At 34.8% G+C, this 13,318-nt stretch overlaps 1 protein-coding gene across 1 annotated transcript in view; it reads left to right on the plus strand.

The window, feature by feature from the left end:
* The window catches only part of LOC149237680 (protein NLP6-like), a 41,612-nt gene extending 28,628 nt beyond the window's left edge, over positions 1-12,984 (plus strand). Inside the window, exon 4 of the mRNA XM_089372742.1 lies at positions 11,310-12,984. Coding sequence (XP_089228868.1) covers positions 11,310-12,586 — 1,277 coding nt within the window. The 3' untranslated portion in view covers positions 12,587-12,984. The remainder of the gene's footprint in view (positions 1-11,309) is intronic.
* The last annotated feature ends 334 nt before the right edge of the window (positions 12,985-13,318 follow it).

Below are 13,318 nucleotides of genomic sequence, written 5' to 3' on the forward strand. Positions count from 1 at the left end.
TGTAGAATTTTGGTTCTCGGTGTGGTGAGAGTCCTATGGAGCGTGCATGCATGGGGTCCTCATGATGCCTTGGCGGTTTTCATTGCATCATCTTCTCAACATTCTCAGATTTGGCCCCTGTTGAGTCTGGCGTGTCAGCGTATATGTGGTTAGGGAATTGTTGTGGTTTTGATTCTTGTTTTTCTATTCTCTTATTTAGATGAAGAATCGACCCCGTGCAACTGAGGCTTAAGATGCAGTAGCCCAATACCATTCAACGTCCTCTCCTAGTACTAGAGAGGAAAGTCACTAGTTGAAAACTCATGTGGCTCAAGACCGTCAAGCTTATTAGATACAAAGTTCATTATAGAGGTTTTTAATTGGTTACCATAAGTTCGTCACACCATGGGATGAAAGAAGCAATACATGCACTCCACTGTACATTATCCACTGAAGACTCTGCTCGGTCGAGTCTTGAAGGAGAAGAGAGAAGACATGAATGACATTATCTCGTTCCTAAATGATATGAGGAGGATTCAGTGTCATCAACAATACTGTTAAGAGAGATTGGATGCTTGCATTGCACACTTGGAGAGTCACCTCCAATGTGACCCTAAACCCTCTAAACCTATAGGAACAAGTGCTAGGGACCCTACTCTCGTGACTTCATTTGATTCTTAAGCTCATCTATCATCTTCTATTCATTTTGTGGTAAATGGTTTGTGCTAGGTCACTGTTTTGTTCAACAATAATTTTCTTTGATGTCACTTTATCTATTTTACTACTAGCCAAGATATCTGGTTTCTATTGTGATAGATTGAACAATAATTTTCTTTGATATCATTTTATCTATTTTAATGCTAGCCAGGATATCTGGTTTCTATTGTGATAGATTGAAGTCATATTCTCTGTTTCTGTAAACTTATTGTCTATCATGATATCTTTGTAATGTAATTTGCAATCCGAAAAAATACAAAATCAATTTAAAAATAAAATGTAAACTTATTGTCTATCATGATATCTTTGTAATGTAATTTGCAATTCGAAAAAAATACAAAATCAATTTAAAAATAAAATTAAAATAATTAAAAAAAGCCATTAAAATCTAAAAAAAAATAGAAATTAAAAATTAGATTTAAAAATTGAATTAAAACGATAAACTAAACATATGAAAACCACCAAACAAATTAAAATACAAAATAACAAAAGTACGTGTTGTAAACAACGCAGGTGGGATTTACAGATTTTTAGAACACGCTTTTGTTTTGTTTAAAAAAAAAGTTTATTTCTTTTTAATTAAATCAAATTAAAAAACACATAAGGAAAAAGAGTGTTTTGTCTTTTTTTCCGAAGGTGGCAAAACCTATCAAACTCAGGTGTCAAACCAACAGTGAGGACAGCCATCTCTGGCTGCTATCCGCGAATGTTGGTGTGACTCATCACTGTTATCAAGGAAAACCACGCCACCTGTAATAACCCGCTGGTGGTGCGTAAGGGAGCAGGCTTTCACTCCTGCCAATGCCTCTGGGTCTTGGGCCGTTAACGTGTTTCCTTACGTCCGAGGAAGACGAGCTCTTAGCCAAGCAGAAGCAGTTTTGAGAAAAAAGAGTGTTTTGTCTTATTATCAATTAAAAAAAAATATTCTAAAAAAGAATTATTAATAAAAATTGGAAAATATAATAATCAAACATAGAAATTTTCCATTTTTTTTTTTTTTCAAAATAATTAAAACCATAAAAAAAAACTAAAAAACAATAAAGTACATGTGGCAATAATCAAACATAGAAATTTTCAAATTTTTTTTTTTAAATAATTAAAACCATAAAAAAAAACTAAAAAACAATAAAGTACTGGTGGAGTTTGCCGACAGTTTAGAAAAGTTTTTTTTAGATGATTATAGGTTTAATTTTTGGTTTGGTGAGTTATCAAAATCATATGGGTATCATAGCTGGTTTGGTCTATACTTGCCTTTAACATAACTTGATTTTTTCCCATGGAATTTTGAACCAGTGACCTTTACATCACTGAGTGAGTTAACCGTACACCCCATCACCCTCTATTTTATGCCCCACATAAAATAGAGGGATCAAAATCACATGGGGTTCATTCCTGGCCTGGTTCACACTAGCCCTTAACATAACTGGATTTTTTCCCATTGAATTTCGAACCAGTAACTTTCACATCACCGAGTGACTTAACAGTACACCATCACCCTCTATTCTATGTTTTTTTTCCATTTTTTAAAAATAAATATGTTTTATTTTTAAAATATTTTAAAATTTTAAAATATTAAATATTTTTTATTTATATATTTTTATATAATTTTTTTTTTTTTTTAATTTTACTTATTTTTTAATCAATTATATATTTATTTATTTTAAATTTAAATTTTAATATATGTTTTTTTATTTTAAATAAATATGTTTTATTTTTTAAATATTTTATTTTTTTAATATATATTTTTTAATTTTAAATACTTTTTATTATATATATTTTTATTTAATTTATTTTTTGTTTGCTTATTTATTTATTTTAATTTTTAATTAATTTATTTTTAAAATTTGTTTATTTTTTTTTAAATTTTAATATATATTTTATGTTTATTTTTAAATGAAATATATATTGACTTTTTTAAATTTTTAGAAGAAATATTTATTGATGTTTTTTGGATGACCTAAAGGGATTTGAACTTTGAATCTTATTGTTTACATAATATTTTATAATACGACGATCATCAATTGAGCTCTCTTATAAGTTTAATTTTTTTTGTTTTTAATATATATGTATTTTTAGACTTTATTTATTTTAATATTATTTTTTATATAGATTTTTTAGTTTTTTTGTTTTTGTTTGCTAGATTATGCGAATCCTTAAATGACTAGCATGCCTAACCCATGTTTTGAGTAGCTGCGACCTAGAGACATCTAAGCTATCAAAATCACCCGAGGATCGTACTTGGCTTGGCCCCACCAGCGCTTATCATGACTGGTGTTTTCCCACAGTGCTTCGAATTGATGACCTTTAACAAAATACCCATGTCACCATCTATTCTATGTGGGCATATAGATTTTTTAATTATTATTATTATTTTTAAACCATTTTTTAAAATTCATTGCATTTTAGCTTGTTTTTTTTGTTTTTAAAATTACATTAATTTTTTAGATCTAGTCAATTTATTTATTTATTTTTTTTAATTTGTTCCGAAAAAATATTCATATTTTTGATTAAAAGTTAAAAGATTTTACATTGCATCTATGTTTTTTTCAAAGAAACAGGTATGAAAATTTTATTAAAAAAGAGAGCTGAGATCCGAACCAAAACTGTTACATTTCTTCAATAAGGCCAATATTCCTAGCTGGTTTGAGATTGAGCACAAAGGCTCAATCCAAACCCTCAAATGATTATCCCATGAAACAAAATTTTTTGGCTCTTCTTAATTGAAAATTTTCCAAAAAACTGCTAAAATCAACATACATTTATAATGTACACTCCATTACCCGCTACTTTAATTTAGACCGACTTCTGGTTTTTCTTGGCGAAATATTATTCTTTTTTCCCCACCTTAATCCAATCTACAGTTTCTGCTGCGTCTAGTGAATCCTTTGATGCATGAACCTTGTTATTTTCCATATCTTCCTTATCTGCATTATTTGCCCAAGAAATGGCTTTTTCTAGCAATTTTACTTGGGGATTTAGGGGGATGTTCATCTTTCATTGGAATTTTTTCTTGCATTGTCATTGAATTTGATGGGTCCCCATGCACTTCTTCTCGGCTGATTGTTGATTGCTTAGAAGAATCCTCTTTATCAGTGTTTTCTTCTTGAATTTCCTTTGCTTCTTCCTCATCCTAAGATTCTTTTGCCTTATATACCATGTAATGCTTGTACTGAGCTCCCTCCCACCATGTAGATCTCTAGTTATTTTTCCAGGAATCGTTGTTCTACAAACGATTTGGGCAGTTTTTGAGTACTTGCCTAGTATCATAGCACACTCTTTTGAGTCCACACATAATCTGGAGTGGACATATTAATTTCAGTAGAAAAACCCTTGCTGAAATCCATCTCCACACAAATTCGTGCATAAGTAGTTTTATAATACATTTTTACTGCTGAACTACAACAATAAAACTTCTCTAATGCATTTCCAATAAAGGATGACATTGAGAGATATCCATTTTTTTTTAAATAAAGGTGTTTTTCATGATTTTGTGTACATTCATGATAATTTTATAAGTCACAATCAAAAAGCATTGCAATTTTAGTACCCTAATGAAAATTTGTCAAGTTGTCTTAGGTTGAGATTTTAAAAGAGTTATACTTTTAGCCTTTAAAAAAATAAATTGCTCTTAGTAGAATTACTCTTTGATTTAGGCATTTATTTTTAAAGTTTTTTAATCATGATATTTGTTTTATAATGCCATGGTTGAAAAATGTGAAAATTTTAAGATTTTGTGCACTCGTGATATTTGGTTTTAATTCCATAGTTGAAAAATGTGGAAATTTTGAAGTTTTTCAGAATTATGCTATTTGATCTTTAATACTTGGTTGAAAGCTATTGGAATTTTAAGGTTTTCCATGATCATGATTTTTTTTTTAATGCCATGAATGAAAAATGTTGGAATTTTAACCCTAAGAGGGGTGATACAACATCATTTCTTTTCAATTTCAACATATTTTTTCATGTTTTTGTGCAAAAATAAGGATTTTCTAGGCTAGAGTTCTCGTTTTGAGGTTACAACTTTCATTAAGTTAATATTATTGTTCAACTTGTCTAATGCAAATATGTATCTTTGTCCCCATTTTGGACTTCTGGATCTATGTGTGGTTTTCTCCTAACCCCACCTCCAAGTGTTGGTTGGCCCAACCAAGATAGAGAATAATATTTTAGTGTAACAACATATGCTAGGGTATCAATTGGAACATTAAGATTATCCCACATTTTGACAACAAGCTTATGGCTACGATCATATAAGATGGCATTTTTCAACTCAACAATATCTTTGATTTGGCCTAGCGTGCTATCCATATACTCATACACCTCCCCAATCACCGACTAATCTGTATTTGCAAATCGAATCATATTGTAAATGGGTTTGGTGAACAGCAGAATATACCAAACCTATTGCTAAAATTGACCATCGACCATTGTGTCCACCTCTTGGAATTCATGTTTGTCATATGTGGATGTAACTTTGTCTTTCAATCCTGCAATAAATGACTTGGGGACATACTGGCCAATGCCTCTTTTACCTTCAAAAGGCACCTAAAGTTGACGTAATAGCTAGCAAATCTGGTTTTTGCAACTTTAGTAACTCCAAGTTGGAGTGATTACTAAAAATGAAGTGGGCCATGGCATGGTCGGTAATAAATTTTATCATTGTCTTCCCTCTCTTGTATAAAGCAACAATCCATCTATAATCATAGTCCTTCATTTTAATGATATTATACAGTGTTGATAATATCGACGATATTTTCAAAATATCAGATATGTTTAAAAAATTGAAAAAATTGATTTTTTATGTTTGTCGATATTTTCCGATATTGTCGATAAGATGTTTTCAGGACCCTCGCCGATACCAATATTTTCAACACTGATATTATGCATTAAAAGGTTCATTGTGTGAACCAAACACTCTATCCAAAATATATTGGGGTACCTATCCTCAATGATTGCTCTTGTTTTCTTATAATTATCAACATTATCAGTGAGGATTTGAATGTCATTGTAGGGCCTAATCTCTTGAATGGTTTTCATTAAGGCTTTCGCAATATTAACACTGGTCTCGTGGTGATCTAAGTTGTCACGGGATGAAACAAAGACCGCACCACTAGTAGACATGCCAAGAATATTTATTAATGGCTCACCTTTAACATTTGTCCAAACATCAGATATAGTTGATACCCATAATGAGTCCAAGAACTTGTAAGTTTTCCTAGAGCACTATGAATTTTTTTCTCTTTCCCTATCAAGTCCCAAGGTTCTAGCTTTGTCATACTCGAGGCTTTTAGATCACACCATTGAGGGCTTGTACCATTTCAACCCGATAAGGTAAGTGAAGAACATTGAATGGTACACCACATTCATAGAAATCAGATATTGTTATATGCCTTGAATGTGAAGGCAAGAATCCACTTGCATGGGGGGATGGGGATCGACTATTGAACATTCTTTGTGAACTCTCATGTTCAACCCTTGATTTTTTTGGATTTGTTTCATGTCGCTTGTTCCTTTTGATATTTGATTTTGTCTTTGGTTGGCACTTCATCGCATAGTAATTCTCTCACATAGGTTTAGGAACTTGTGTAAATTTTATGACAATGGGGGCATATAAATTTTGTGGTTGCACTCCCTTTCCCTCCCCTAAGCCTTGTCACATACTTCCACAAGGGTGTTGAGATCTCTTTGGATTTTGGAACATTTACATCATCACTATTATTTTCATATCATCACCCTATTCCATTTCTTCCTCCTCTCCACGGTATGTCCTATCTGCTTCTATTTCTTCCTCATTATCATGGGTATTTTGATGAACTTCGACTCCCAACACCACCATCGCAATAAAAAATGGAATCAAAAGGATATACCACATTGACATAACCATCACGCTTGTCGAATCATGTTGTTGAGAATAACTTGCTTCCTACAGTAGAATGATGGAGGAGAAAAGGGTAAGAGTAGGAGAAGAGAACATTCAAGTATTGAATAATGTAATGTATTAGTTTACTTTTGTTTTTTTAAAACAAGAACTGAGAATAGCTATTATCTTAAAAGACACTGAGCTAAAGCTCAATTTAAATACATGATTTACATAAGCAAGTTGAAACCAATGGACATGGTTGGAATGAAATATTTTTTAACGACCATCTACAAAATTTTGACCTTGAAGCTTTTGAACAAAATGCTACAATATCTATAATATTCCACTTGTACATTCGCCAATATTGACCTAACAAAAACCAAAATTTACAAAGAATCCACCCCTTTTTCCCCTGTTAAGGAAAGGGGACATACCCATTTTACCCCTGTCACCAAAGTTCACCTTGACTTAGCCTTGACCTCAAATTAGCCATGTGATCAACCTTCAGGCTGTTTGATTTGAGAACATGTAGACATTTCTTCTTGGGGATTGATTCGTAAACTGTCGTGAATATTCCATTCGACAATTCATCACGACAGATCTGATAAAACTATATTTAAAAATTCAAAATCTACAATATTAGAGTTTCATTTCTCTTTAGATTTATGGATATGTAGATTACTATTAATTGCGTATGCATGCGAATTAAAACTATGCAGAAAATAGAGAACGATGAAATAAAAACTCACAAACCACGATTTGACACAAGATATGACTTAAGAAACCCTTTTGGTGTTGAGAAATCTATAGGGCAATTATTAGAGTGATTTCTCTTTTCTTGATAACTGCTTGTTATCTCTTTTAACTTTTTCTTACTTATTAGCTTCTTTACTTTTTACTATGTTTGTATCATCAAACAACTACCAAAACAAAAAGAATAATAACACAAAATGTAGGCTGCAAGCCAGGGCCAAAACCTCTCCACTTGAGAGGAAAACTCGCAAATCTCTTCTCTTCTTATAGATTCTTCAATTGACGAATTCCAAGACCTTTAGACCAAGACCAATACCCTCCAAGACCAAGTCCAACCCTTCTGGATGATGTGCTTCCTTTGTCCAAGTCAAACCCAGTTAAATCTCTTACAGCAGCACAACTTCGACCCCTAGCGTCAGAATTTCGTTCTCTACTGCATGTTTGAAAATTTCGGCCCTCCTAGCAGTAATTGCTGTCACACGTGTGAGCTTATTATGGCCTCCCAAAAATTCTTCAAACATTCGCTTGGATTTCTCTTTCTTTTGGTGCTTGAGGATGGCCTAATGTGACCTTCATTGACCTTTTTTCTCTTCTTCAAGATCGAACTTGCAGAAGAAAACCCTAGACCAACAGTAGAAACCCTAGCCTTCCTTTGCACGTGTGAGAGAGAAATAGCCCAGAAACAAGTCTTCTTCGTCCTCTTCTTTCTTCGTTGCCTTCTTCCTCTTCCTCCTTCGCTTCATTGAGTGATTGATGAATGTCTTCCAAGGAGGTCGAGTTTCTTCCTTTATATAGGCCTTGTAAGGTGGACGCGGCTCCTCAAATTAGGCCGACTTCCCAGCTGCCAAGCTGACTTGGTCTCGAAGTGTATTTTGACACTTTTAACGAAAAAAATAATTTTCTTTACAAGTTACAATGTGCTCGATGGGGTCTTCAACTTATGATAATGACTCTTTTGACTTCTTGACTTAGGACAAATCCTAGAAGCACTCAATGGGTGCTTGACCTCTAAAATAAAAGACCTTGAGCATGAAACCCATGCTCCAAAAATAATAATAATAATTTTTCTTTCATTTTACAATATACAAGAATCAAAAGTACATTTCATATTTATGAACACTGAACCTAGTTACACATTTTTCAACATTTGGGAAAAAACCTAGTTGGAAAGTGAGGTTGCTTTGCGCTCTTTCTCTGAATAGAAAATGGCTACAAGTACAAAGAAGTATGCCCTGTGGCCCATGGCCTATTACACTGTACAATGCACAAATCTTCTCTATGTGCTCTATCTCCTATCCCTCTTGGTTATTTTTGCTCATCTATGGAACAAATGCACTCGAAAAGAATGAAACCCCTTTTTCCTCTTAGTGGCCCAGTTATAACACAACTCGATCGCCTACTAGTGGTTAGGTTTGACTACCTCAACTCTTAACTAGAGTTACAATATGGACTTTTCTAGAGCCTTTGTCATCATAATCATGTGGCTAGCCCAATTTTAATGAATAATGCCGGTTGATGTGACATCCTCTCGAATTGTGGTGGTAAAAACAGGAAGGTCAACCTTTGAGTGCCATAACTTTTGCATATGGACTACGATTGACGTGATTCTTGCACCGTTGGAAAAGTCTGTGTGTGTAGAATATGAAAAAAGGGTGCGACGCTAATGCGACAAAGTTTTACTCCCATAAAGCTTCGTTTGATGCCTCAAAATGCTCTCGGAAGGTTTCAACCCCAATTTGCCAAACTGGGTCCCGCTGGTAAAAATGTTCTTGTGCGCTAATTCCTCTAATTTTTCCACTCTGAAAGCATCAAGATGGAGGACAAACAATATAATGATCTATTTCGAATGAGGATATACTGATTCAATTGATAAATCCACTTGAAAATCTGACTTAACTTTGTATATAAGGGGAGAGATCTTGAATATAAACGATGAATTGTATTCAAGAAATCATAAAAAACAATCCCCTCGTGTATTCCCAAATTCACAATTTGCCTCAAACCTTGATATAAGACATAGGATTTAGCAACATTGTTGGAAGTGTGATCTAAACCTTAAGCATACCTATGTTCTTCTTAATTCTCAAAGCAAAAATTATCACCCAGCCCTCTCATGCCACTCCCATAATATACTAGTTTACAACACATGAAAATTTAAACAAAAAAAACAAGAATAAGCTTTAGAGCCTACCTTTATAGCTCTCCAATGGTGGTCGAATATAACTATGGAAGCCTTCAATCTCCCTTCCAAGCTCTCACAAATGACAACCTTCAAAACCCTTCCAAGCTCTTCAATCAATCTCCCTATAACAGTCTTCAATCTCCTCAAAAGCCAGCAATAATCGCCGACAAAACCCTCCCAGCAAAAATGAATGAAATGAGAAATAACATGAAGAAAAAAACAGAAGGTATTTTAATTTAAAAATACCGTAGCCACACTTTTTAGATCCATTTGGAACATTGACTTAGTTCCTAAACACCTTTATTAAAAAAAATAATAACAAAAATACCAAGTGCCCCTCATCACAGGGAGCACTTGTGAAGTATTTTTGTTTTTATTTTCAGGCTTTTGACATATTACGGGACCGTTCTGCGATGCTCAGGGACCGCCCCAGGAGTGACATTCCCTAAGCTCTCCCGAAATGGGCAGGGAGCAATTTTTTTAAATGGAGCATGCTCCCGATGAAAACTTCTAGAAGGGAGCGTTAAGGAACCCTGTTCCGAAGCACCCAACACTCCCTTCGGAAACATGGTTTGGGAGCGAAGCACTCGTGGGGTAGGAGGAGGGAGAGTGCCCCCACAGCATAGGTATTTGGTTAATTTCAGTTTTTTTTTTTTTTTGTTCTTCTTCAGTTTTTCCAAGTCAAACATCTGAGCCACTTTTGAGTTGTTCAATGCCTACATAAATTGATTAATCATTAGCCCTGCATAAATTGATTAATCATTAGCCCTGTTTAAGATATGAAAGTTAGGATCGTGAAACAGAAGATACAATTTTTGATAATTCCAAAGCTTTAAACACCGTTTTAAAAATGTGCATACTTGAAAGTTAATGTCTACTACGAGTCAAGTTTTGGCTTGGCCATTGCATGTTGGGAGAAAAAATGTTTTACATTCTATATTATATTTTTGCATCGTTTTTCTCAGTAACTAGGGATATGCTATTGCTTATTTAAAGTGGAGAAAATTAGCATTCTTGTTGTAAAACATTTACATTTGTGCAATGTTAGCAGATCTTCGTTACAAAATTTAACCTTTAATGAGATTCTTGGTAGGTATTAGTTCTACTGCCAAAGAGTTTGTCCAATTCCTCTGTGACCTTTAGTCTTATGGCAATAAGTGAGGCATTGTCCCCTCTGTTAGTTGCAATTTTCTTCCGTTTAATACCAGAGATTTGTTGCATCTGTAGCTCACCTATAGTATAGCAGAAACAGGTGGATGTTGTTGATCTGATTCTGTAATTGTTTAAAATTAAATTAGCCACCCTCTTTGTTGCATGGTCGGAGAATAGTGATGGCACCCTTTTATGATTTATCCCAATTTGATGTCCCGAGTAAACTATGGCTTCCCTTTTTGATATGAGCTATTCCAAATTTTCAAGTTCCAAGGGCGAAAAGGAGGCGAATGGGATGCATGAATTGCCAAGGTGGGCAATGGCAAGCTGGAATTTGCTTAGACATTTATGCAGAGTACCCGACAATTGGGAACCGGTGTCTTACTAAGCTGGGGAAAAAATCTGATTATAGTTGTCTCAGGTCTTTATATGTACGATTTTGTGGGAATGTCAGGGTTTTGTAACTGTTTATAGCGTAAATGGAAACGTCCCTTTCTGACTTTTGAGCATTGCGTCCGGGTTTTAACCTGCATCAATGTGGCATTAAGCTCATATTATTGCTCGATGTATAAGTGTTATCTTTCAACATCTTGGCTTTAAGAAAATATGTGCTGAACCTGAATGCATTGTTTTCAGTTTTTCTGAGATGTTATTGTGTTGTTGCAGTGTGTCCAACTACATTGAAAAGAATCTGTAGGCAGCATGGAATCTCCAGGTGGCCTTCACGCAAGATCAGCAAGGTGCACCGTTCCCTAAGGAGATTGCAAGGGGTAATTGAATCAGTACAGGGTGTAGAGGGGGCATTTAGAATTGGCCCCTTTGAAAGTGGTGCATTCTCTTCAACTTCTATACCAAATTTATGGACTGCTAGTGCTGATATAAAAGGTGAAACTAGTCATATGGCTAATGTAGCTCCAACTCGTAGCCATGAAGAAACTTTCACTGATAAAACTCCTCATGGACTGTATTGTTCCGTGCCCGAGAAATTACCAATTTCTCAAAATTTATCAGTAGCTGGTTTAGCTATGAGCCTGCCTTCAGTATTAGTGTGTAAGGAGAAAGCGGGGGATCATGTTCATCCTGAAGCGTTTACACATGGAGGGCGTGCAGTCTCTGTCGAAGGCCAATTTTCACAGGAGGAAGAACGTCATATAAGCAATGCACAAGTTACAGCTAAGAGCTTTGTTGGGTCAAAGGGATTTGGATCACCCACATGCATCTCTGTGACATCTAAATCTTCAGAGTGTAGCCAAAGCTCAAGTTCAAATCATCCTTGGTCAACTGAAGCTGAACCAAATGATCCAGTCACATATGCATGTGTCAGTCCACAAATATTTAGAGAGAATGGACAGGTTTATGGTCATAAAGAACCAGGTCCTTTTCCTGTTCTAAAAAGGGCATACAGTGAACAAGTCCTGAGTGACAGAGGTGTGGGATTATCTATTAGATCTTCTAGCTTTAAATGTTTGGATATGGCCCTACGCAGTTCTCAAAATGCAGGTGTCAACCGGAAATCTCTTCAAGAAGATAGCCTATCAAGCTCCCTAAATCAAGGTTTGATTGCAAAAAACAGAAGTGAACAAGGATCAGAAAATATATTTCCAGCAGGTAGACTGCAAACTGGTAGAATCATTCAAGATGACAGCATGCTGACGACGGTGAAAGCAACATATAAAGATGATACTATTCGTTTCAAATTGACTCCACATATGGCATTTCGAGAACTTTGTGAGGAGGTGGTAAAACGATTCCAGTTGGAGACAATTACAATTAATCTGAGGTATTTAGATGATGATCTTGAGTGGGTTTTGCTAACTTGTGATGCAGATTTGTTTGAGTGCATTGACATCTTGAAATCGTCAGGCGGACGTATAATTAAGCTTCAAGTCCAGGAAATATGTCCAAACATTGGAAGCTCCTGCGGGAGCTCTGGGGGATGGTGAATCATGAGGTCACGGCATTCTGCTGTCAAATCTTCAAAGATTTGAGCCTAATGGTCCAATTTTGTTTCACATTGTACACTTCTTTCATGGTTAGTCTTACTGCTTGTGGGAAGCACCTCTTGTATTTGACATGGCAGTCAATGCCTGACCACAGTCCAAACATGTATCAACATCTATAATGCAAGAACAACTGTACGTTTCAGTTTTGGCTTCCTGCTGGATAGGATAATTAAAGCAGTTGCTTAAGCTGTGTGATTATTTATACTATGGACAAGATGTTTAGCCGGATTTTATTCGGGAAGTCGTGGATATTTTCCTAAACAGGGCTGCATATTCTGGCCAGAGTTGGAACCTTTGGGGTTAATTAATAGATTTATACTCTTTATTTGTGGCTATCATTTCAATAGCTTAACCCGACATGCATTTTATCTAAACATGGATTGTATAATTGAACTTGATAAGCATAGTCTACCTCCATTCTTGCTTCTCTTAGTATTACGTCCTGCAATGAAATGAAGCAGATACAAAAGGGTAAAAAGTAAAACTACTATTTCAAGAAAGATATATGAAGACTTCTTTGACTCTGTACTATTCTCTTCACATCAAACTAGACTCCTTTTGGTAGCTTTATCGGGGATTCTTCTTTGAAACATACGAAATTCTTTTGGTTTGAATTCATGTCTGAGTCAGGAATCAAAATGTCAATCAGTTTTTTCAATCCTTCCAACTCTA

Source organism: Pinus tabuliformis, chromosome 8 (genome assembly GCF_031772625.1).
Source record: "Pinus tabuliformis cultivar Carrire ecotype Pingquan chromosome 8, CPIR1, whole genome shotgun sequence".
In the NCBI taxonomy this organism is placed as follows: Eukaryota; Viridiplantae; Streptophyta; class Pinopsida; order Pinales; family Pinaceae; genus Pinus; species Pinus tabuliformis.